The sequence below is a fragment of the Rutilus rutilus genome (assembly GCF_951802725.1).
Source record: "Rutilus rutilus genome assembly, chromosome: 5".
Lineage (NCBI taxonomy): Eukaryota > Metazoa > Chordata > Actinopteri > Cypriniformes > Leuciscidae > Rutilus > Rutilus rutilus.
The window spans coordinates 7202687-7225449 of NC_140213.1; the positions used below are offsets into that span (position 1 = coordinate 7202687).

The 22763-nt window shown below is 39.0% G+C and overlaps 1 protein-coding gene across 4 annotated transcripts in view; it reads right to left on the reverse strand.

Annotated features, from left to right (window-relative positions):
* Positions 1-3926: 3926 nt before the first annotated feature.
* nectin1b (nectin cell adhesion molecule 1b) overlaps positions 3927-22763 on the reverse strand; it is a 253867-nt gene continuing 235030 nt past the window's right edge. For all 4 annotated transcript variants that reach the window (XM_084408894.1, XM_084408890.1, XM_084408892.1 and 1 more), the window contains one exon: positions 3927-4891. In XM_084408894.1, the coding sequence (XP_084265020.1) occupies positions 4655-4891 (237 nt within the window). In that variant the 3' untranslated portion in view covers positions 3927-4654. The remainder of the gene's footprint in view (positions 4892-22763) is intronic.

Sequence of the window (22763 nt, forward strand, 5' to 3'; positions counted from 1 at the left end):
GAAAAATTTAGATGTTACCAGTCACTAGAAAATTTTGAGTTAGGGAGGTTAGAAATTTTTTACAGTGTGGTTGTTAGTTAGTTCTACACACCTGTTCTGTTTCTACTCTGATTACCTCTTGTGTTTATAAGTCCCGAGTTATCCTTAGTTCCTTGTCCTGTATCGTCTATGTTGCGTGGTTGTGTTTCCATGATTCTTCAGAGTTTTCCTGAGTATGATATTAAAGACTGTTTTCTTTTGAACCATTCGTCTTCGTACACTACTTACTACAGCCTCATGTGTCATGATGTAATTTAGTGATATTAAATCATATTTTGGAAAACAAACTCTGACTGTGCTCAGGTTTTCTGCTGTTGTGTAATCTCGGTAACACTTTATAATAAGCATACAGCAATAAAGCACTTACAAATCATTAACAAACTATTAGTTTATAGTAAATTCATGGTTAATATATTGTAGTCTCTACATAGTTAATGTATTAATAGGCTATAATAGGGAGTTCTTCATTCATTGTCACCGTATTTAACACAATTATTAGTGTTTAATTAGCTAGTGGTAAATGAATTGTTAATTTGGTTATTAGGAATAAATAGTTCTCACTTTAGATTAGGTTACGGAAAATGGGAAAATGTAATTAATTAAGTGCTTTAAACCAACCTTTACTAGACATTAAGGTTTCACTTTATTTTGATGGTCCCTTTAACACATTCTGTTGACTATAAGTAGCATCGCACCTACATGTCTACTAACTCTCATTAGAGTGTTAGTAGAGTATTAGTAGACTGGTAGGATTAGGGTTAGGATAAGTTGACATGTAGTTGCAAAGTTACTTATAGTCAGTAGAATGTCTGTTGGAGGAGCATCACAATAAAGAGTTAGTAGACATTAAGCAGACACTCTACTAATACTAATAAGTATTTACAAATGATTTGCAAACTATTAATTTAGTAATTCATAGTTTATAAACTGTAGTTAATACATTAATAGACTATATACAAACAGTGAGTTCATTCATTGTCACTGTAATTAACAAATTATTATTGTTTAATGAGCTCATATATAAAGATAATGCTTTGTTAACAACATAACCATAAATAGTTCTCACTTTAGATTATATCACGAAAATCGGAAAATGTAATTAAGTGCTTTAAAACAACCTTATTCTGACAAAAATGTGCCTTTTTGCACATGTACATTGTACATAATATATCTTGCAGTTTAGTGAAATATACATATCATATATATTTCAAAACAAGGACATTATTTCGATTTTGTGAGGTTTAATGTTCATCTGCATGATTTTTGTTTCACACATCTGGTACATAAAGTTCATTTTTACATCAAACATAATCCCCATGTAAAAAAGACAAAAAAGTCAAAATGCTTCACATATGGAATAATAACTAGCAGTGACACATACAATGATTGAGTTCATGTGTTCACGATGACTCAGACGATGATTTTCCTTTTACAAACATGAAGATATATTGTATACATCGCATGTATTAGAAAATATTAACAAAAAAAGCTACAGCTCACGTGTATAAAACAAACTCGGCAGGATTGCAAACATAGAAATTAAGTCAAATAATATCACAATTTCAAAAGAAAAGAAAAACAATTTCATATTATCTGAGGCAGTAGGACAACAAAGATTGTAGGACAGGCAAATAATGCATGATCTTCAGTGTTGAAAATGTTAATATTAATAATACATGTGGCAGCAATAATGGAAAATATGTGACATGGGGACAGGGATTTCTTTCCAGCAATGCGACCCAGGAACCACAGATGATTCTAATGCTACACTAGTACACACACAGAAATCAATGCCAGACGTAAAGGTGTGCACAGTAGGTAGCTTCACATATTGTAACCTAGCCCATAAACCACTGCAAAAGATACATTTTTAAAACCAACCCCGAACAACTCTAAGGGTTTCTCTTTTATCACTTGTAACTTTCACATTGAGCACAAACATTGAGCACAAATTTTTTTTTTCTTCTCCAGCATATACATTAGACATGGCCTGACAACATGAGCGTCATTCTTGTCAGATGATCTCATTCCTTACAGAGGTCTGGCTGAGGTTGTAAAGAGGGCAGCAGTGATTTGCATCGGTTCTTCGTAGGATTCAGGACTGAATGTGACGCTAAATATGCTCTAGAAGGTAACGGCATATTGAGGATCGTTCTCTAAAAAAATACATCAACATATGCTTTTCTTTCAAAAATAGCTTAATAAGGATGAAAGTTGTGGATTGTCCCTGAAAAAGTTTTGTGTAGGTCAACCAGTGAAATGAAATGGTACATTTATAGTAGTTTTAAACAAAAAGCATTCTGACTATTCAGAGATGATGAAAAATGAAAGAGGTGGACTGCATGTAATCGCATGCATTTTCAAGGACAACCTACACATATAAATACAGCAGCAACGGAAATAAAACGCTTTGTCTTTTCACAACGAGCCTTCAAAGAAACAAACTGATACATGAAGGTTATGATTTTCTGGATCGCTTGAAATGAGTGGCCTGATGAAAAGTATCCGTTTATCTCTAAATCTTTGATAATACCAAATGTAAACATTTGTGTGGAAGCAAATATAGAATGCTCTATTTCTTTGGTAACTACGAGCAAAATGAGATGAAAGTGTTTATGTCAGCAAAAATGAAGTTTTACCTGTGACGTTGTGTCAGATGATATCTCATGAGAGGAAGTGAAATAGAGCCCTTTCATTTTTTTTGTTTAGAGAAGTGGGAACATTCACATTTCAGATTATAATAACTAAATATTGTTTTGATACTATTCAGATATCTTCGAGAAAGACGGCACTGCCAATTTACCCATATAATGCTGTTGCAGCAGAATCACTGTAGGGATGTTGTGCCATGTCATAGTTTTGACAAAATATCATGAGATAAATAAAATGTTATACTTTAACAGTCACTCAACTCAAGCATGTACAACAAGAAGCAAGCAAATATAATCTGATAAATGAAAGAGTTACAATTGATTAATCAAAACAACCAAAAAGAAACCAAAAAAGGTGACACAAAGTTAAAGAAACAGTTCTATCATTATTCATGCAACCTCATGTCATTTCAAACCCGTATGGAATTTTTTTTTTTTTTTTTTTTAGTGGAGCACAAAAAGAGACCTTTTAAATATTGTTCACGCAGCTCTTTTCTATGCTGTCTTAAAAACGAAGGTTCCAAAATCACAGCGATGCCATTAAAAAAAACACTTTTGGTTCCCTTAAAAACCTTTTAGTATTCAGCTCCTAAAATAACATTTGAAAAATCTAAAGACCCTCTTGTGCAATGTTAAGGTTCCATGGATGTTAAAGGTTCTTCATGGAACCTCCAAGGTCAACAAAGAACCTTTATTTTTAAGAGTGTACAAGCTCCAAAAGTGACAAAAAACAACAACATAAAAGTACCATAAAACTGGGCCACCTCTATGGAGTTTGGAGGACTTTTAAATATTGTTCGAACAACCCTTTTCCATACACGCTCCAAAATGAACAAAAACAAAACAAAACATAACATTAACTCTTTCCCTGCCAGCATTTACAAATAAATACATAAATTGACAGCCACCGCCAGCGTTTTTGAGAATTTTCACAAAAATGTAATGGCCCCCAGAATATTTTGTTGTATATATATATAAACATGCAAAGAAAGAAAAGAGCATCTGCTTTAAAAATAATAATAATAATAATAAATAAATAAATCTAGCTTCATGCATTCTTTGTCTAGTTGTCTAGCTTCATGCATTTTTTTCTATCAACACTTGACTGTAATTTTCATAAAAAAAAAAAAAAAAAACACACTTTGAACAAAAAGCGGAGAAAAGACGACAACGTGCATAACCAATGCTTTTTATCAGTTGTTTCTGCTCCTTTTCTTTTTTTTTCTTCTCTGTTTTGATCTGGAGATTCTCTACTCTTTCAGAAAATGTGTAATAGTGCCCCCTACCTTAACAGTGAAACCGCGAAAAGCCCGAAAATTACATCAATGGCGGGGAAAGAGTTAAAAAGAGTATAAAACTCCATATGACGTTGATGGTACTTCTATGGAGTTTGTTGTCATTTTTGGAGCCTGACAGCCATGATTACTTTGAACTGTACTTTGAAAAATTCATCTTTTGGGTTCCACGAAAAAATATATCAGCATATACACTTTGAAATATGAGCGTGCATAAGTAATGAGAGCATTTTCGGGTGATTATTTCTTGAAATACTGTAAATGGACACTTGGCAGAATTGAAATAAAGGAAGGTAAGGTCTAAGAGAGGAAAAGCGAAGGCTGATACCCTGTGTTCAGGAGAAGTGAGGTGTGTTGTTGTGAGAGGAGGGAGGGTGTAGAGTTGTGGTGCGGTGTTTCTAAAATTACTGCACAAGACTAAGGGAACCTAACCACAGCCTCATAGTGAAACATGCAGTGCACAACACACACGGTTTACGGTCCACAAACTACTGACACTTTTATTCATTGTTCCGAGAGACCGCCCGCATCCTGATGTGGCCAGCGCAGGACAACAGTAAAGAGGAAGGAAGTGTTGTTCTCTCCAGGTGTGACTCGTAATAGCTATCCTGTATGGGAAGGGGAACGGAGCTGTCACAGGAGCGTCTCCCAGCTCGGAGGATCATGGGTTTACACGGACTGCTCTTTGGGGAAGTTAAATGGGGGTCGGGGGGCAGGAGGGGCGGCATTGGGCTGGAAGGTGTACATGGGGGTGTTGGTAGGGTGCTGGGTATAAGGGATCTGGGGAAGGAAGGTAACAGGGGGGTAGGAAGAAGGAGGCGGAGGTTCAACAAATTGTTCCTGGTTGCCCGGGGGATGGCAGCTCACATAGTCAGCTGGGTTCGGTAGCTCTTCGTTCCCAGAGTTCTGTGGAAACAAGCAAATTTAAGCAACCAGTGGAAGATACACTGATATGACAACGTAAAGTTCCTTTCACATGATTCGCACTGAAGTTGTGTACAACACAAGGCAGATCCAACGCTATCTCACAACCGATTTGTACAAATTCGTACTAGTGAGTACGAGGTGGCTAATTCGTACGATTTGTCTAAACACCAGTGAAGGGTAGGTTTAGAGGTGTGGTCAGGGGTAGGTCACTTGTACGAATTCATATGAATTGGGCAACTCGTAAAATAATTACGATTCAGCAAAGATCATACGAAGTCATACGAGTGAGGTCGTATGAATTCGTACGAATTAGCCACCTCGTAAAATACGTACAAATTGCCGTGAGATCGGGTTGGCAGATCACGTATACACACAAATTAACATTCTATGCAACTTAATACATAGTAACATATCTGCAACATTTTTCTTGTGGACATGACACTTGTGTTGAAGCCCTGATGTGAGTCATGTGAAAGAACGTTAAATGGTAATGAAACACTATCCAGCAATTTTTTTCCAAAACATGTATTCATACAGTATATAAAAATAATACAATACACTCTAAAAATATTAGAAAATATAAATATATAAATTATGTATTTAAGATGATTTTACAGATTATATACAATTAAGCAACACAGTGAATTTCTTAAAGATTTGACTGAAATCAAAGGGATATTTCACCCAATTGTTCACCCCCATGTCATTCCAAACCCATTCATCTTCGAAATACAATTTTTTTTTTTTTTTTTGAAATCTGAGATATTTCTGCCCCTCCAATTGAAAGTTAGATTTAAGAAAAGTATTATCAATCTCTATAGTATTTAAAATTGTATCTGTCCATTCATTTAGCAAAATTTGAAATACACACAGCTTTATAAATCTTTTCCTAAACCTCACCCTAAACCTTTCCCTAAACCTACCCATAATTTATTTTAGTTAAACATCCAAAATTCAGTCTCAGAAACCACAGCAACATTTTCTGTAAAGCTTACATTTTGAAAATACTTCGTAAAATGCAAAACCAATGAAATGGCTCAATTGGCGTGGTTCGTCCAAAAAGACTCGCCTTCCAGAAAGTTCCTTCCATACAGCGTGAATGAACAGGAACCTTGGCTGTAAATGTCCAGATCATTTCCGTTACTAGTAATATATCCACTTCAAACCTGCTGAGAACTTTTTCAAAAAGCTACTCACTGCAGAGCAAATGGGTGGAGTTTACGTCTAGCTCCCCCTCGCTAGATTTCCAGCGAGGAGAAGTGAATGTAATTTGGGCCCAACAGGTGGAGCTAACCCTACCCCTACCCACAAGTCTATCCCTCCACCCCGTTAGACATCCAGAGAGGTGGAGCTGGACGTCATTTGACTCTGCAGTGAGCACAACTTGACTTTTTCAGTTTTTGCTCGATGGAACTGCCCATCTCAAATCCGATAAAAAGTTGCTCAGATCAGTATTCATATCCAATGGCAAGAGTGGCAAGTGGAACAGAAATCAGGTAAATATCTCCTGACTTCAACTAGAGGAGAAATAAAATCAAAAAGCTTTGGAGGCACAAGTGCGGGTGAGTAAAATTAAAATTTTCAGCTATGCTCTCATTTTCTTTCTTAAACTAAAATTTTGCAAGCAAAATCAAGAAGAATACTACTAATAATTCTACTTACTGTATTGATAAAAATTAAAAAAATGAAATTTAAATGGATATTGCGTATCGGATGCACGCAGAAAGTGTACGTTAAAGAGGATTTCTGCATATAAAGAGCACACCAAATGAAAGCATGAACTCGTGCAATAGATACACAGTGCCAGGAGATCGGGTTGCTTATTCCACCAAATTTGATGAGGACATCCTAAAAGTAATCATATGATCATCAAAATAAAAATATCTTAATTTGTGTTTCGAAGATAAACGGAAGTCTCATGGGGTTGAAAGGACTTGAGATTGTACATTTGATTACATAATAAAAAATTGGGGGGGTGAACTAACTCTTTAAAAGCATTTCATCAGATTTGATAAATGATTCTTCAATGTCCTGTGAACAAGAGTGCAAACCTCAGAAGAAAAATGCTGATCAAAAACATAAATATTTACACATTGAAAAGTCATCAAAAAAGCTGAAGAATTAGCTTTATCTTCCACCTCTACCCTGCAAGTTTAATATTATAAAGTATATTGTTTCCGGTGTCTGATGCCACTAATCCATTTTTCTTCTGTTTCTGTTTACAATACTACATTTTGAAGTCCAGTGTAGAGACAAACATGCAATAGTGTGACACAAACAGCTTATGTATATGCACAGTTAAATTGGGAAATAAAACCCACAACTTCTCAGTTAGATGATCAATGTGACAGGTACTCTAATCTAATACAACTCATCATGAAAGTAAAAATCCTGCAAAACCATTGACAAAGGCCATTCTAAACTTGCTGCAACAAGCCCGGAGTTACAAAAATTACAAGAATGAAAAACAGATTGGAATATGACATACTGTAAAGTGAAATGAAGTAATGAGAAAATGCAGTGTAGAAAGAGTCAGGCAGACAGAAAGAAAGGTCATATTTACACCTGGTGTTACAGTGAGTGAAATCAAAATAGTCTGTATTTGCGTCATGTATGATTTCCCTGACTACCTGAAAGTGGTATGAGTGACTGGATCGCAAAAATGTTTTGGACCCTTTTTAAATCTGTATTTAGAACAGACCAATTGTGATTGGATTGCTTGAGAAGAATGTAAACACCAGGGTAAATGGGACCAGAGAGAAAGAGTACAAAAAACGGGAATGGAAAGGTGACTTACGCAGAGTCCCCACGCATCTTTATGTCTATGACAATGATGATTCCCACTCTGTGAGCAGCAGTATTGTAACGGAAGGAGCAACAATTTCAAAATAAACACTAAACGTTCCTCAGGGCTCACCCCTGGGCCATTTTCTTTTCTCAAAGCTGATAGTGAAGGACGCAAGCTAGACACATGAGGTTTAGATGACAGGTGGAACCAGAACTCAGAGTGGGAATGGAGAAGATGAAGACATATCTATCAAAATGAAACGCAGCAGTGGCTATTTTTTGTGTATAACAATATTTACAATTTTGTAACATCTATCTCTGCACAAAGAGCTTGGAAATTATATAAAGAATAATTAAAGGAACTGAATCTTTAAATCTTTAAGGTGATATTTACTCATTCAAGATGTTCTCGATTGGATGTAACATGACTAAACATGGGCTAAGTTTTCTGAAGAGCAGAAATCTATAGCTACTTTGTAGCATTATAGCTACTTCAGTTAGATGCACAAGGACTTCAAGTGATCTGGAGCACAAAGACAGTTAAATATCTGTATGCTTTTTCAGCAGTAATAAATACCTTCAATGGCTTCATCATAAGATGCACCCAGCAGGAGAGAACTGAACTTAATGCAATAGTTCAAATGAACACTGTTCTTGCTTACTGACTCTTATGTTGTTCCAAACCCATATGAAATGCTTTCTCGCATTGAACACAAAATATATTTAACATCATATATTTTCTGCTATTTGTTCAAAAACTGAATGGGGACCAGGAACAGTTGGACATTGTGTTAGATATTTCCTTTTGTGTCCCACACACAAAAGCCTGTTTCCTCTGGTGGCATAGTTAACCTTGCAGCTATTAGACAATAAAAAAAAAAAATGCTTTCTGGCTTTTATGAACATCTGTCTTGTTTTATTAGATCTGTAGATCAAGCCAAAAATGACTGGAGGGAAAAGAGGAGACACCGGTTTAACCATGCACACGGAGCTTCAAAACGTGTTCTTGGGCTTTTTTTTTTTTTTACCTGACAAATAGTATTTCATTATGAATCTTTTTTTTAATTTTTTTAATCAGTCTGTATTCAACTGCTTGTCAAGGAAAAAGATGAAAAAAGTCAGATTAGTGCTAAACCACATTTGCGTTCAGTGCGCTATTTCAGAAAGAGGTTTGCCTACTGATCATGACAGATGTTTGAATGCATATAATGCGAGGCACAGATGACCCTCGGATATTAAACAACATGAATAGTAAGAACTTAAAAATGAAGTTTTCATTCATTAGAAATATTGATTTTCTTCATCTGATTAAAATAAGACAATAATCTGAGGAAAATAAATGTCATTGATATCAAATGTAATTAGAATAAATTAGGGAGAGTTGATTCATAAAAAAAAAAAAAAAAAAAGAGGAATAAAACAAAATAATTGCATACCCACTTACAGTACACCGATAATAACTAAGGGGTTCATTTGCTGCTTTGGGGAAATGAAACAGAGAAAAAAATTTACAGTGCGGAACGTCTCGGTTACGTATGTAACCCTCGTTCCCTGAAGGTGGGAACGGAGATGTAGTCGGACGTACCGTACTGATTGGGATCACGCTTAGGAAGCCTGTCATCTTCGAGTATTGATAAAACGAGCCAATGCACATTGGCGTGCAAGCTTTGCATCTCACGCTCCGCCCCATATAAATTTGGAAGTGGATGCACACACCATTTTTTTTCCGCTGAGGAGCCGAGCAGAGCCCGGAGTCAGCGGTGATCCAGCAATAGTGGTGACGGGACTACGTCTCCATTCCCTCTTTTTTTTAAATACGTAACCGAGACGTTCCCTTTCAGTTTGGTCACGTTCGACGTAGTCGGACTTACCGTACTGTATGGGATCCCCATTAAAACGCCACTAGTGCTGCCACCTTCCAGTGCCTAGACAAAAGCCTCCTGACCCCCCGCATTATTGAGGTGGAGATAGGAGAGGGCTTAGGCCAGGGAAGTCACTGCTGTTCCGCAAGACCCACTCAGTCAGACTTGGACAACACTGGGAAAGCGTGCCATTTCCGAGGAAAGGAAGACACAGCAAAAGCCACATCCTGCCCCGAAGGGAGGTAACATGTGGAGGATACACATATAGACTGGGCATTTTACCAGGCAGTACAACATATGGAATGTCATTGAGGTGGCTCCAGCCTTTAACAAGGGTAAGACTCACCGGACAGAGACGGCAGAGGGTAAGGGTAAGACAAGGGCTCGCTGCAGGGAGCCGTACTGTGGAGGAATACACATATGGGATTGCTGTACGGATCACAACATATGGACCCAGCCTAGCACAGGTTCCACCAGTGCATACGAGTGATAGGCCTGGCATCAGACACTCTGCCACGTCCATTCCTGAAGGGTATGGAGGAACTCAACAGGGTTCGGCTAAAGAGGAACTCTACTGTAGCAAGAATGGCGCACGTATCTGGTCCATAGGAGGGGAATGGCGCAGCAAGCCGACACTTCGAACAGGGCTTACAGTGTAACTGGCTTCTTTGTGAGGGAAGCACATGGGAAGCAACCGGCTCGACACGTATTATACCTGTTGGTGTCGCCCAACCCACAGCTCTACAACATCTGTCAATGAGGCACACTGTGTCAATGCCTAGGAAGCAGATACACTGTTGGGGTGAGGCAGCTGGGGCAGTCTGGAATTTTCTCTTTTGACAATTCGGGTACCGCTGGCACTCCGGGGAGCCAGCGGCGGAACGGTAACCATCTGAAGAGCTCGTCCTCCCATCCCTGGGTGGCCTATCTCAGGGACGCTTGGTCTTACTCTTACCACCTGGTTTGGCAGCATCTGAGACAGGCTGGGCGGCCTGTCTGCAGGTGGCTCCATGCTGAGGCCTGGTTGGAGGCTGCTGTGGTGGCCTAGCAGGAGCGGAAGCGGCAGCAAGGGGATGCCTGCGGTGACAAGCTGGTGGAGGAACTTCCACCGGCGGTGAGGTGGAGGCAGCAGCGGGCCGCCAGGGCAGGATGTGCTGGATGACCTCCGTCTGCACCTGGGGGGCAGATAACTGTTGGGCGCAGTTCTCCACCGCGTCGCCGAACAGCCCACCTGCTCCTGGACCACTAAGGTGGACATCGCCAGACCGATCGCGCACGTCACAACGCTCGTGCCCCGCAGAGTGAGGTCAGTTGCAGTGCGGAGTTCACCTATGAGCGCACGGTCTAGTCTACCATCGTGCATGTCCATGAGTGCCTTGGCCTGATGAACCTGTAGCAACACCATGGCATGCAGGGAGGAAGCGGCTTGCCCACAGGGTTTGTAAGCTCTGCCCATAAGAATGGACGAGAACTCACAGGATTTAGAGGGGAGACGAGGATCCCCCTTCCAAGAGGTAGCGGCCGTCGGACACATGTGCATCGTGACAGACTTCTCCACTGGAGGGATAGCCTCATAACCCTTCACCGCTCCTCCGTCAAGGGTAGAGAGGGGGGAGGAGCTACTCAGGCAGTTTCTGGCAGAGAAAGGTGCCATCCACGACCAATCATCCAACGAGACGGTTCGGGACACGGTGCAGGATTCCACACAAGCTCGACCGCCTCGGCGGCCCGTTTCAGCATAGCTGAGATCTCTGAATCTGGCTTTGGCAACGTTACACTCCCTGAAGTGGATAACGCAGCCGAGTCGTCATCTCCAGAGCTCAGCTCACTCTCCCATGTTACAATCAGCATCCTGTCCTCTGGAGGGGCCTGAATGAAATGGCTGGTTGGTCCATTACAGAGGAACCAGCCCGCTCAACGGGGGGCTCCACCGGCTGCGGTGTGATAGAGGAGTGAGGGGCCCACAGGGATTGTTACTGGGCGGGGAAGCCATCAATATGATCCTCTGATCACCCATCCCACACGGCGCCCGAGAGCGGGTCATGGTATTGGGGACTCCACCTTCACACATGAAGGCGAGTCTCAATCTCAATACCACGATTGTCATGTTCCCGCAATATGAACTATCCATAAAAGCTGCTTCAGCGTGCTGTAAGCCCAAACATGCGATACAACTATTGTGACCGTCAGAGGGGGACAGGGAACGACCGCATCCAGAAATGCACGGGTGGAATGACATCTTGAAAAAGACGCAAACGCACCCGTGTTGCTATTTCAGGAAGTTTGGAATAGCATCAGTGTCGGAGCACACAGGGGAATGATCGTGGCAACACTGACAGGAATGGTGCAGCCTGTACCAGTGAAGCACTCACTTTCTTGGCCCCCAACCGACTGTCAGACAAACAAACACAGCAGCAGTTGAGAGCTCAGAAGGCTCGCGACCACCACTGCACTTGCGCTGTAGAAACACTAGCACCGGGAGAGACTTCCAGAAGAAGCACAGACACACTCGCTCGTTGAAAAAATCAACACTCTTCAGAGACATCGACATGAAAACCGATCGGCTCCGAAGCAAAAGACAAATGGTGCGTGCACCCACTTCCGTATTTATACCCGCGCTGCGGGGCAGAGCGTGAGATGCAAAGCTCGCACGCCAATGTGCATTGGCTCGTTTTATCAATACTCGAAGATGACAGGCTCCCTAAGCGTGTTCCCAGTCAGTACGGTACGTCCGACTACGTCGTAGACATACGTAACTGAGACGATCCGCAGTGTCTTTTGGTAGCTTAAATTTTTTCTCTGTTTAATTTCCCCAAAGCAGCAGTCGAACGTGACCAAACTGAAAGGGAACTAAACTTTAATTTAAAGTCTTGTTTTGAACTCTGATATTAGATGACTACTATACACAAACACAAAAACAGCTGCTTCCTTTGGAGAAAAAACACTGTTTTATTAACAAGCGTACATAATAAAATGTCTACAGATAGAGGAGGTGAACCATTATGACAGCACCTTCCTCACAGACAGGGAGAGATTCAGAGAGACACTTCACTCCTGAATAAAATGCAGCACTAATCTAAATGAAAATCACTGGCCGAATAAGAAGCCCTCTTTTTCTTTCTTTTTTCCAATACCTTCAACAGTAAGGTAGGCGTGTCGGGGTCTCTCTGATAGTCCACCATGGGGAATTCGACCTAAATAGGCTTCTTTTATCTGCTTTGACAATGTAATGATTCCCCCATCGCAGCATTGCCCCGTTCCAGAACTTTGGAATTTGCCAAAGCAATTATTTCACTATCTTCAGAGAAGGAATTTGACCTTCTGGCCTGCCTAGTGGCTCTACATAAAGCCAGTTACAAAGCTGATTGAAAATGCTTTCAAATAATATGTACTGATTGAAATGGACCTATTTTTTGTACCCCATTTAAGAAAGGTGGAATCCAGAGTTTATCTGTCAGTCATTCTAGAGTGCTCCTTTGACCATGTAAAACATGCCTCTATTTTGCCTCTATCACTGATCTGAACAGATGAATTATCTGCACGTTGGTGTATAGGATCCACAGAGACACTTTACAGCCAATTAGAAAACATATTCAAGCCATAGTTTAATGTTTTATATCTTTTGGCTTACTCCAGGAGAACATTTCAGGAAAAGCCCTTCTGAAAAACAGGAGCTCAAAAGAAGACTAAAGGTCCTGGATAGACACACCAAACCTTCTAAAGCTGCATAAATGATGTGATCTGTTGTGATTATTATTGTGTGCATGTGTGCGTGCGTGTGTGTGTGTGTGTGTGTGTGTGTGTGTGTGTGTGTGTGTGTGTGTGTGTGTGTGTGTCTTGAATCAGGACTTTTTTTGCATTGTAATTTTAACCATGCATTCTTAATCGTAATTCTAATAAATGCACACAGACGTGTACTGTACTGTAAAATAAAATTTCTAATCAATTCTTAATCATCACATCATTGTCTCCTGTTCTTCCTCTGCCTCTAGGCTATTACAATTGTTAACATGATAAAGTGCTGACTGATTGTAAATAACAGAAAAAAATCTGATTTTATTTTGACAGTGAGAGAGCTAGTTAATATAATAGTAGGATCAAAACATTTTTTAAAATTTCTATGATATGAATTGCATGTTTACTGACAGTAGGCCTATGACAATTGGAGAAGGACATGGTTAATTGTAATGTAAATGACACAATGAAAAAAAAAAATCTTAATTTTCCTAAAATAGGCTTAATTTTCTTTTGGCAAAATATTATTTATTTTGATTTGATTTTGATTTTGGTGTGAAATGTGACCCAGACATTTATTGGCAGATAACAGGAGGAAATTAAGTCCTCAATCCATAAGTATGAAAAATAATAGAGCTTTAACAATCACCACTAAAAGCGAGGGATATTTCTGGATATGAGCAAAACTAATCTGTTTTGAAAAATGAACACAATGAAAATATGTTGATAAATGATTCCACTGCGGTCGAATCTCTTGTGACTTCTTGTGAAATCTTGTGAGAAATCTTGTTTTGACATATGATAATAGAGGAGCTAAAGTAAAACTAGATCCAAATGGGTCGCCGTATATCTTTAACAATAAAACCATGATTTTCTTATTAACTGAGGTTTGAGTGCATTACAAGCATTTCAGATCGTGTAGATACTGCACTGCATAGTATGTCATACAGTCCAAATGCATGAGTTACATAACACAAATGTGTGGATCATTTTCTCTGCAAATTCCAAAAGAAACTTTTCATACATTTTTCACAGTAGCCTACAATTTTACATTATACACCCACCATCTCACTGATTGTCAGTATAACACCAAAGTGATTAACACCTGAGTGTTATCGTTAGATATCTCTCATCTCAGTACATCTGTTCTTGGGCTCAATAACAAGGACACATCACCAGCCAGGATTACCCATACACATTTACCCATACTTCTCTCTCCGCTGCCAGGTTAATTACTGGTTATCTCATTCATAGACCCACACACTCTAATATGAAAGGTCACTACGGTGTGTTTAAAAAGGCAAAATCAACACTCAGACAAGTACCCTCACACAGGGAAGAGAGATAAGGTTGACAGATAATAAGCTTATTTACATTGAAGTATATTAAAGGGTTAGTTCACCCAAAAATGAAAATTCTGTCAGTAATTACTCACCCTCATGTTGTTCCAACCCCGTAAGACCTTCGTTCATCTTCGGAACACAAATTAAGATATTTTTGATGAAATCAGAGAGCTGGCTCACTCCTCCATAGACTTCTAGGTGACCGAAACTTGCTGGCCCAGAAAATGTATTAAAGAGATCGTTAATATAATCCAAGTGACTACAGTGGCTCAATCTTAAAGGGATACTTCACCTCTGGGAAGATGAATGTGTATTTAAAATAGGTCATTTAAGTAGAAGAAATGTGAAGAAATTTTTGAATTTGGAGCTTTCTAGACTGAGAAAAGCCAGAAAATGTATTTTTGGCTTATGTGGATGAAAGACAACAACTCCCAGAATGCACTTGCTTCGCTGCCTTAGGAGGCCACGCCTACCGGTAAGAGTGCGCACTGCGCAGTTGTTGAAAACAACAAAGCTAGCCTACGTGATGAGTTTGCGAGGGATTTAGAGATCGTCTAAAATGTCCGGGATTCGGCTTTTGCGTTCTACAGTCGCCATTCATCATGTTTACTGTGGCGAGCAGGACGAGGCTGACGGCCGCGGGAGAACGGTGCGAGGCCGGTGGCGAGATTACTGAGATGCGCCGGGTATCGCATCTCTCACGGAGGAGCGGGAATTTTTCTTAGCAATGGTAAAACGCACATCAACCGATCACTTGTTTAGCGTTCATGTAAACACTACATTCAAATTCACCAATCGGAATGAATTCAGTTAGATTGAAAGGTGTGCATGTATGTAAACAACAATGAATGGCGACCGCAGAAAGCAAAAGCTGAATCCCGGACATTTTGAACGATCTCGCCCGCCGGACAAGTCCGGGAAAAGGAGGATGGTTACTTACTCAGCTTTCTCCTACTATTCAGCTTTCTCCACAGAACAAGAGCTTGCTAGCTTAGCTTCCAAAGAAAGGCTGACTGTGTGTACATTCTGTGAGTGAGATCCCACCCTGTATGGACGGGCTGAAAACATGTGGAACAATGCCATCTACTGCCTGTAGTCTTTAGCCTCTGTCCAGAAAATCCTCAGATGACGCAAAATGACGATTTTTGCGTCATCGGAGGATTTTTTCCAGACAAAAAATACATAAATCTCTTGTCTCAGGGTCATATGAGGGTGGAAAGCATGGTAATTCGAAAATACTACAGGTTTTCTACTAATACAAAGCTTAATGCTAAATCCTGATGTAACCCTTTAAGTATATCAAGCGACGAGAATACTTTTTGTGCGCAAAAACAAACAAAAATAACGACTTTATTCCACTATTCATTTCCTTCTCTCTGGGCCTCGAGTTAGTTTACGTAGTGTTTTTGCGCAGCGCGTCTGTGTTGTGCGTCACACGCATCACACACATGACCAGCGTCGGCCAATAGTGAGCCTACGTGGTGACGTGTAACACAGACGCGCTGCGCAAAAACACTACGTGAACTAACTCGAGGCCCAGATAGAAGGAAATGAATAGTGGAATAAAGTCGTTATTTTTGTTTGTTTTTGCGCACAAAAAGTATTCTCGTCGCTTGATATACTCAAGATTGAGCCACTGTAGTCACTTGAATTATATTAACGATCTCTTTAATTCATTTTCTGGGCCAGCAAGTTTCGGTCACCTACAAGTCTATGGAGGAGTGAGCCTCAAATATCTTAATTTGTGTTCCGAAGATGAACGAAGGTCTTACGGGGTTGGAACAACATGAGGGTGAGTAATTACTGACAGAATTTTCATTTTTGGGTGAACTAACCCTTTAAAATTGCACATGGTCTAAAGCGCACAGCACAAGTTCACTTAGGGCGTGTCCGAATCCACTTTTGCCAGTTTAACGATGGGAAAAATGGATGGCGCGCCATGCGCATGGTCTAAAAGGGTTGTCCCTATAATGAGTAATGGGTGTGTTGTGGGATTTACGTGCGTTAAACCAATCAGAATCTTATCTCCCATTCCCTTTAAATGCCAGTTGTGCTCGCGCCATGGCAGATTCGCTATTTACCTGACGGAGTTTGATAGTGGAAAGACCGAATGTGTCTCCAGAGTGCAAACAGAACCGCTAGTGCACGAGGTAAAAGCAGACAATCTACGGGACAAGCCGGATTCCACCGCATCTTTATGTACACAATAATAGCATTGTACATTGTAATCCTTTTATTTTAAATATTTGGCATGTTTGTGTGCTGCTGTGCATCCCTGTGTGTTTAATAAGCAGAGTGTAAAGCATTGTGGACCCGCTTATAGGCACACATTACTAACGCGCTCATTAAATAACAAAAAAAATGAGTCTATTTCTGTTGCCTCGAAATAGCAACACGCCAACAATGCGCCAGAACACACCTCGTTTTCAGACCCATGGGCGCACAAATGGGCGCAAATGCATTTGCTATTTAAACAACGTGGCGCAGGACGTGAAAATGAAAACTGCGTCGGACTGAAACTAGCAAAAAACACTTGCGGGTGTAAGATAGGGCCCTAAGAGTTCAAAAAGACTAAAGAGCAAAAGAAGTTAAGGAAGAATGATGACTGAATGAACATATAAAGATGACAAGGAACAAATGTATCATAAACACGCATATTAAACCTATTAGCTCTTTCCCCGCCATTGACGGAAATTTCCGGCTCTCCGTGTTTTAACTGTTATGCGGTAGGGGGGCGCTATGGCATATCTTTTGAAAGAGTAATGAATCTCTGGATCAAAACACGTGCGAAAAAGCAGCAGAAACAAGCGATAGCATATGTACGCAGATGCATATGTAAAATAACGCGATCATCAACATTAAACAGCATATAAATCAAAACTGTCCAATGTTACTGAATGAAATGTTGACCCAGGACGAGCTATAGGACTGTGCAATCTTTGTGGGTGTTGATGGACTCAATCTACTCCATCAATGTTTTGATAATCGTTCTGAATCCGATCTAGATGTAGTCTTTGACGAAAACGCATTCTTTTTTTCCAGCTTTTTGCTCAAAATGTTGCTTTTTTTATGAAACACCCAAATTCAAGTGCTAAAAAAAAGAAAAAAAAAAAAGAATGCATGAAGCTAGAATAAAACTATTTTGTTTAAAAGCTGAGGTTATTTCTTTAGATATATTGCATGGTCAGATTTTCATTCAACAAAATATTCTGGAAACTTTTCTAAAATGATCAAAAATGCTGGCGGAGGCTGGCAACTTTTTTTTTCCCCCAAAAAAGGCCAATATAGGCTAATATAGGGAAGTCATAGCAAAAGAAAGGCTCTTGAAATGTGCTGAGATTTATTAACATGCTTGGATTTTATGCTGTATTTTCTTCAATATCATGTGGAATATTCCTACTTGTTATCTTTGTCTTCCTTTCATAAAAGCTTTACTTTTCCCAGCACTCAAGCCCCCGAAATGCTCACGGCAAAGTGCTTGATCATTCTTCGCTTAGTGGTCAAAAGAAGTTTAAAATGGCTTAAAAAAAAACTGGTTAGACTGCTGCGAGTGTCGTTTAGATATATGTGCTTTGTGCTTTCCTCTCAAAGATGACAACAGTGAGAAAACACCAGTTAAAATAATACATTTGCTGGGACTTGTCTTTAATTTCACCTCATTTATATTTGGCCAGATAATAAAACAAATCACATTTTGAATTTAGAAATTCAACTGACTCTCTCTCTCTCTCTCTCTCTCTGGCTTTTCTTTCTTCTTAATCTTTAATCTTTTCACACACACAAACAAGACAAACAAGAAAGAAAAAACAATGGACGAGCGTAAGGGCGAGGTCAGAACACAAAGAAATAAAGCTCAATGAACAATACTGCAAGATCTTTTGGAAGAAAGGTTGCCATCTGAGACTGTAAATCCTTTGAATCATCACGGCTTAGAGGGGATGGAGAGATAAAAAACATGTTTGGTCTCTAATGACAGATATTGGAATGTCAGTCATAAATCATTATGGTAATATGGGTCAAATGGCTAAAGCCACATTTGAGGCATAAGCTGAGGAGGTAATTATCATTTTTAAAGGCCACATTTGGGCTTGAATGGCATTACAAATGATATTGAATCTCATTAATGTTAATAAGTACTAATGGAAAATAAAAACACTTGGAAATTGCAATTCAAAGCAATCGTAATTGCATCATTTAAGCAATTAGAGAAAATGCACCTCAGTCCAGACAAAGTAAAAGAGAAACTCCATGACTTTGTGATGTATTCAAGGAATCAGATTCCTATTAAAAGCACTCTAAGGGGGAAATTCACTGAATTGAGTCTGCTGATGGCATTGTTTCTTAGCACACGCTCTCTGTGTTGTTTTAGCACTCAGTAATTATGCAAAAACCAGTGCGAATGTGCCCATAAAATTAGTCCTAAAACCTATTTGCACGTCGCAATTATTTCAGGCCTGAGAGCAAATTTTTGGAGGATGCAGCAGCTTAGTGTGCTCTGACCTGAACTACACAGCATTACTTAACCACTACGATCCAGGGTCACTCTTTAAAATGCTGTGCATCATGGATATATGCCTGGGTAATGCTGTTCTCCATCATTCGATCGGCATTTAATATATTCAGCCCAGGCTCATTAGAAAAGCGTACCTGTGGCAACATTTTTGCAAAACGCAAAATACATTGCATATTTCACGGTTCACGACAGTTTCAAAGTGAAATGTCCAGTGAGTAGCGCTAAAAGCATGTTTATTTTTATTTTATTTTTTGGACCAGATGTTTTATTACGTTGGAGTTTGTACGTATCACCATAGTTCTGAGTTGAAATGTCCGGTGAGTGGCGCTAAAAGCTCAATGATCCATTTAAAAATAACGTACATCTACACTAAACCCTAAACCTACCAGATAGTGTAAACAAAAGCAAATGTGACATAAAAACGCAATCGTAACCATGCCATTTTAGCTTGTTTTTGAGCTCTTTTATTGTGACTCGTCTTTCACAGGATTCGTACCCGAGCTCACTGCATCATTAGTACTATTCTGTACCAGCTGAGCTATCGAGTAAGCTTGGTATGTCATGAAAACTCCAAAAAATATATTTGTTTACAAATCATAAACTTAACCTTAACCAATGTACTTAGGCTACCTTGTTGGCCACTACTTAATGCTCAAAATAATTAATTGGTTTGAGAAGGACAAACTTAAATTAAACTTATTAGTTCAGTCAAATTAACTTTTATGAGTATTTAGCACTTTATTTTCTTTCAAGTTCACAGAATTGATATATTTAAGTAAACTGAACTGTTTCATTGTTTTGAGTGTTATGAAATTATTTATTTAAATTTAGACGAACTTAAGTTTAACTGAAATGGCTAGGGCAGAGCCCGTCTACGGAGAGCCTGCCCACTCCCTATTAAGTCCTATTGTACCAAATTTTGGTTGTAGTTCCACCAGAGTTCCACTGGGGGCGATCGTCCATGAGTGCAAAATGAATGGGAGTCTATGGGGCTAGAAGGCTAAATTTGTCTCTTTCACCCGATTGCCGTTGAGAAATCTCAGATTTGATTGTAGGTTTTGCAAGTTTAACATGGGTTATAGGTCGAAAGTTGAATGAACGAGTACTTATGTCCTTTCGATTTCTTACAGGTTGAGTTGTTGTTGCCCATAACACGCTAGCATTCTGCTAATGAACGCTGATTGGTCAGTGAAGGACTGATTACGACCAGAGATACCGCTTGATGGCATCGTGGCATCCAAAGCGGGACCAGAAACAAGCAAAACAAAAACTCGTCTAGCACGTGTATTTACCTGTGTCAGCTGTGTTGTCGATGCCTCGAGAGAAAAGAAAGTGCAGAGCGCGAAAGCACCAAAGTGACTGAAGGATTGCCGTAAAGCAGTATCTCTGGTCGTACGATGTGATGTGTATGACGTCATTGACACTTTAAAAGACTTTTTAAAGCAAATAAGTGACTAAAAAATCTAACACCCAGTAGTGTGTAATTTATTTGCATCTCCTTTCGAATACAACATTCAAATTACTAGACAAAAAATTAAATCCTGAGAAAAGTGGATTTTGATGGGTATAGCGCCATTGACCTCCATTCATTCTGCACTCGTCCTGTGAGCGCCCTCATATGGAATCAGAGAGGAACTGCAACCAGTTCAGAAGCCGGAAGTTTACTGAGAGTGAAACTTCTCGCCTTATTAGACATTCTCTGGCTAGGGTGTCTATTTCCCAGCATGCTTTGCCGATGGCACTCGAAAGGGAGAGTAAATGCTAAAATTAAGTGCAATATATATATATATATATATATATTTTTTTTTTTTGCAAGATTAATGTTAAGTGGGAGATTTAGTAGTGATTAATGTTTTGTTATGCTAATTTAGAAGAATTTCTGTTAATGTTGGTTTTAGGATAGTTACCATCATGGTGACAAGTGGTGCATGCAGTTTGATTTGAGAGCAAATAAAATCTTTATATTGCTGCACTCATACAGCAAGTGTTAAAGCTAGCTAAGTTTATACTAATAAATGTTAAAGCTAGCTAAGTTTATACTGATAAAAGTGTTCACATTGAGGTTACATGAAAGTTGTAAGTTAAATGTATGAATAAGTGTACACAAACACTTCAAGTTAAGAACAATTCAAATGTATAAGTACAAAATAAAAATCTGCCAGTTCTGCTTACTTAAACTTTGAATTTCTTAACTTAAAAATTTTGAGGCAACTGATTGCTTTACATTTTTTGAGTTTTGCCAACTTATTCGGGTTTACAGTGTAACTACACTATAAGTACATGTAAGTGCATTTACTGTAAAATAAAGTCCAACCCAAAAAAATCTGATTACAATATTATTCCATAATAAGCCTAATTTCATATAAAGAGAGCGTGTTTGCGCTGTATAAAGGACAGACTTAAATTGTATCCAATGCTATTTTAGAGCATTCAGTGCACACATTACTGTGAAATCACTTTATATATTCTAAATTGTATTGATGTTTTAATAAAAAGAAAAACTTTTCAGAGCTTTCACTCAGCAAAAACTATTTTTATGGAGAAATTCTTTGTGTCCTTGAACAGAAATAAATTATTATTATAACGCGTTTAGCATCAGTCCTGATATATGATCCTGACTTTTTTCTTTTACAGTGCAATATTAAACTTTGACTTTAATGCTTGGCTTAAAAATACAGTTTTCATAACATTGATGAAAAATGCTAGCAAAACTTAATATTATGATACAAATCATTTTGATCTGAAATCTTATCTTATGCTTGTAAGCCATTAGAGAAAAGTACTTTGGTGGGCCCATAACCCATTGATAGTATTTGATAATCTGTATTTACATGGTACTCAAAGGATACCAAAACTTTTTTTGCCTGTGGAAGTACTTAAAATAGACTTCTATAATCCTGATTCACCCATCATTATGAAAAAAATAAAAAAATAATAATAATCCACAGGTTTCACTTCCCTCTTTTTGAAAACACTTTATAGCTGCTGACGTTGATTTAACAATTCCATTTGTTGATTTTGCTCCTTTGCCTTCAAACTTTACATTATCCGCTAAGAAAGGCTGTCAGCGTTTTGAAAATAAAAGGAAGTCGAGTTTTTTTTCCCCATGTTTTACGATGTTCCTGCTCAGCAGTGTTTGCAGTGGTGGCCCTCTGAGAACTCCACGCTGTGATATTAATTGCTTGTTTTAACAGTGAGGCTGACTCATTCAGACTTTACCCCTGAGAACTGCTTTTTTCTTGCACTGTCTTCCTCTCGGCTGCTATTATCTAAGAAAAAGAAGACGAAGAGATGGGTTTCTGAAGCGATGGGAAATCTCCTGCACACTGGGATGGTAACAGGCACAAGTCAGACCCTCTTGTGTGTATATCTTATACAGTGGAGATAACGTTAAAATAACTCTCTGAAACCTACTGAGCAAGTAAAACGACAAAACGTTAATAAAAAGATAAAAGTACAAACACGACCATTTAAAAGTTTGGGGTCTGTAAAGTTTTTGATGTTTTGAAAGAAGTTTTTTCTGATCACAACTGCAGCATTTATTTGATCAAAAATACAGTAACACAGTAATATTGAGATTAATATTATGTAATAATATGAAATAATAAAAA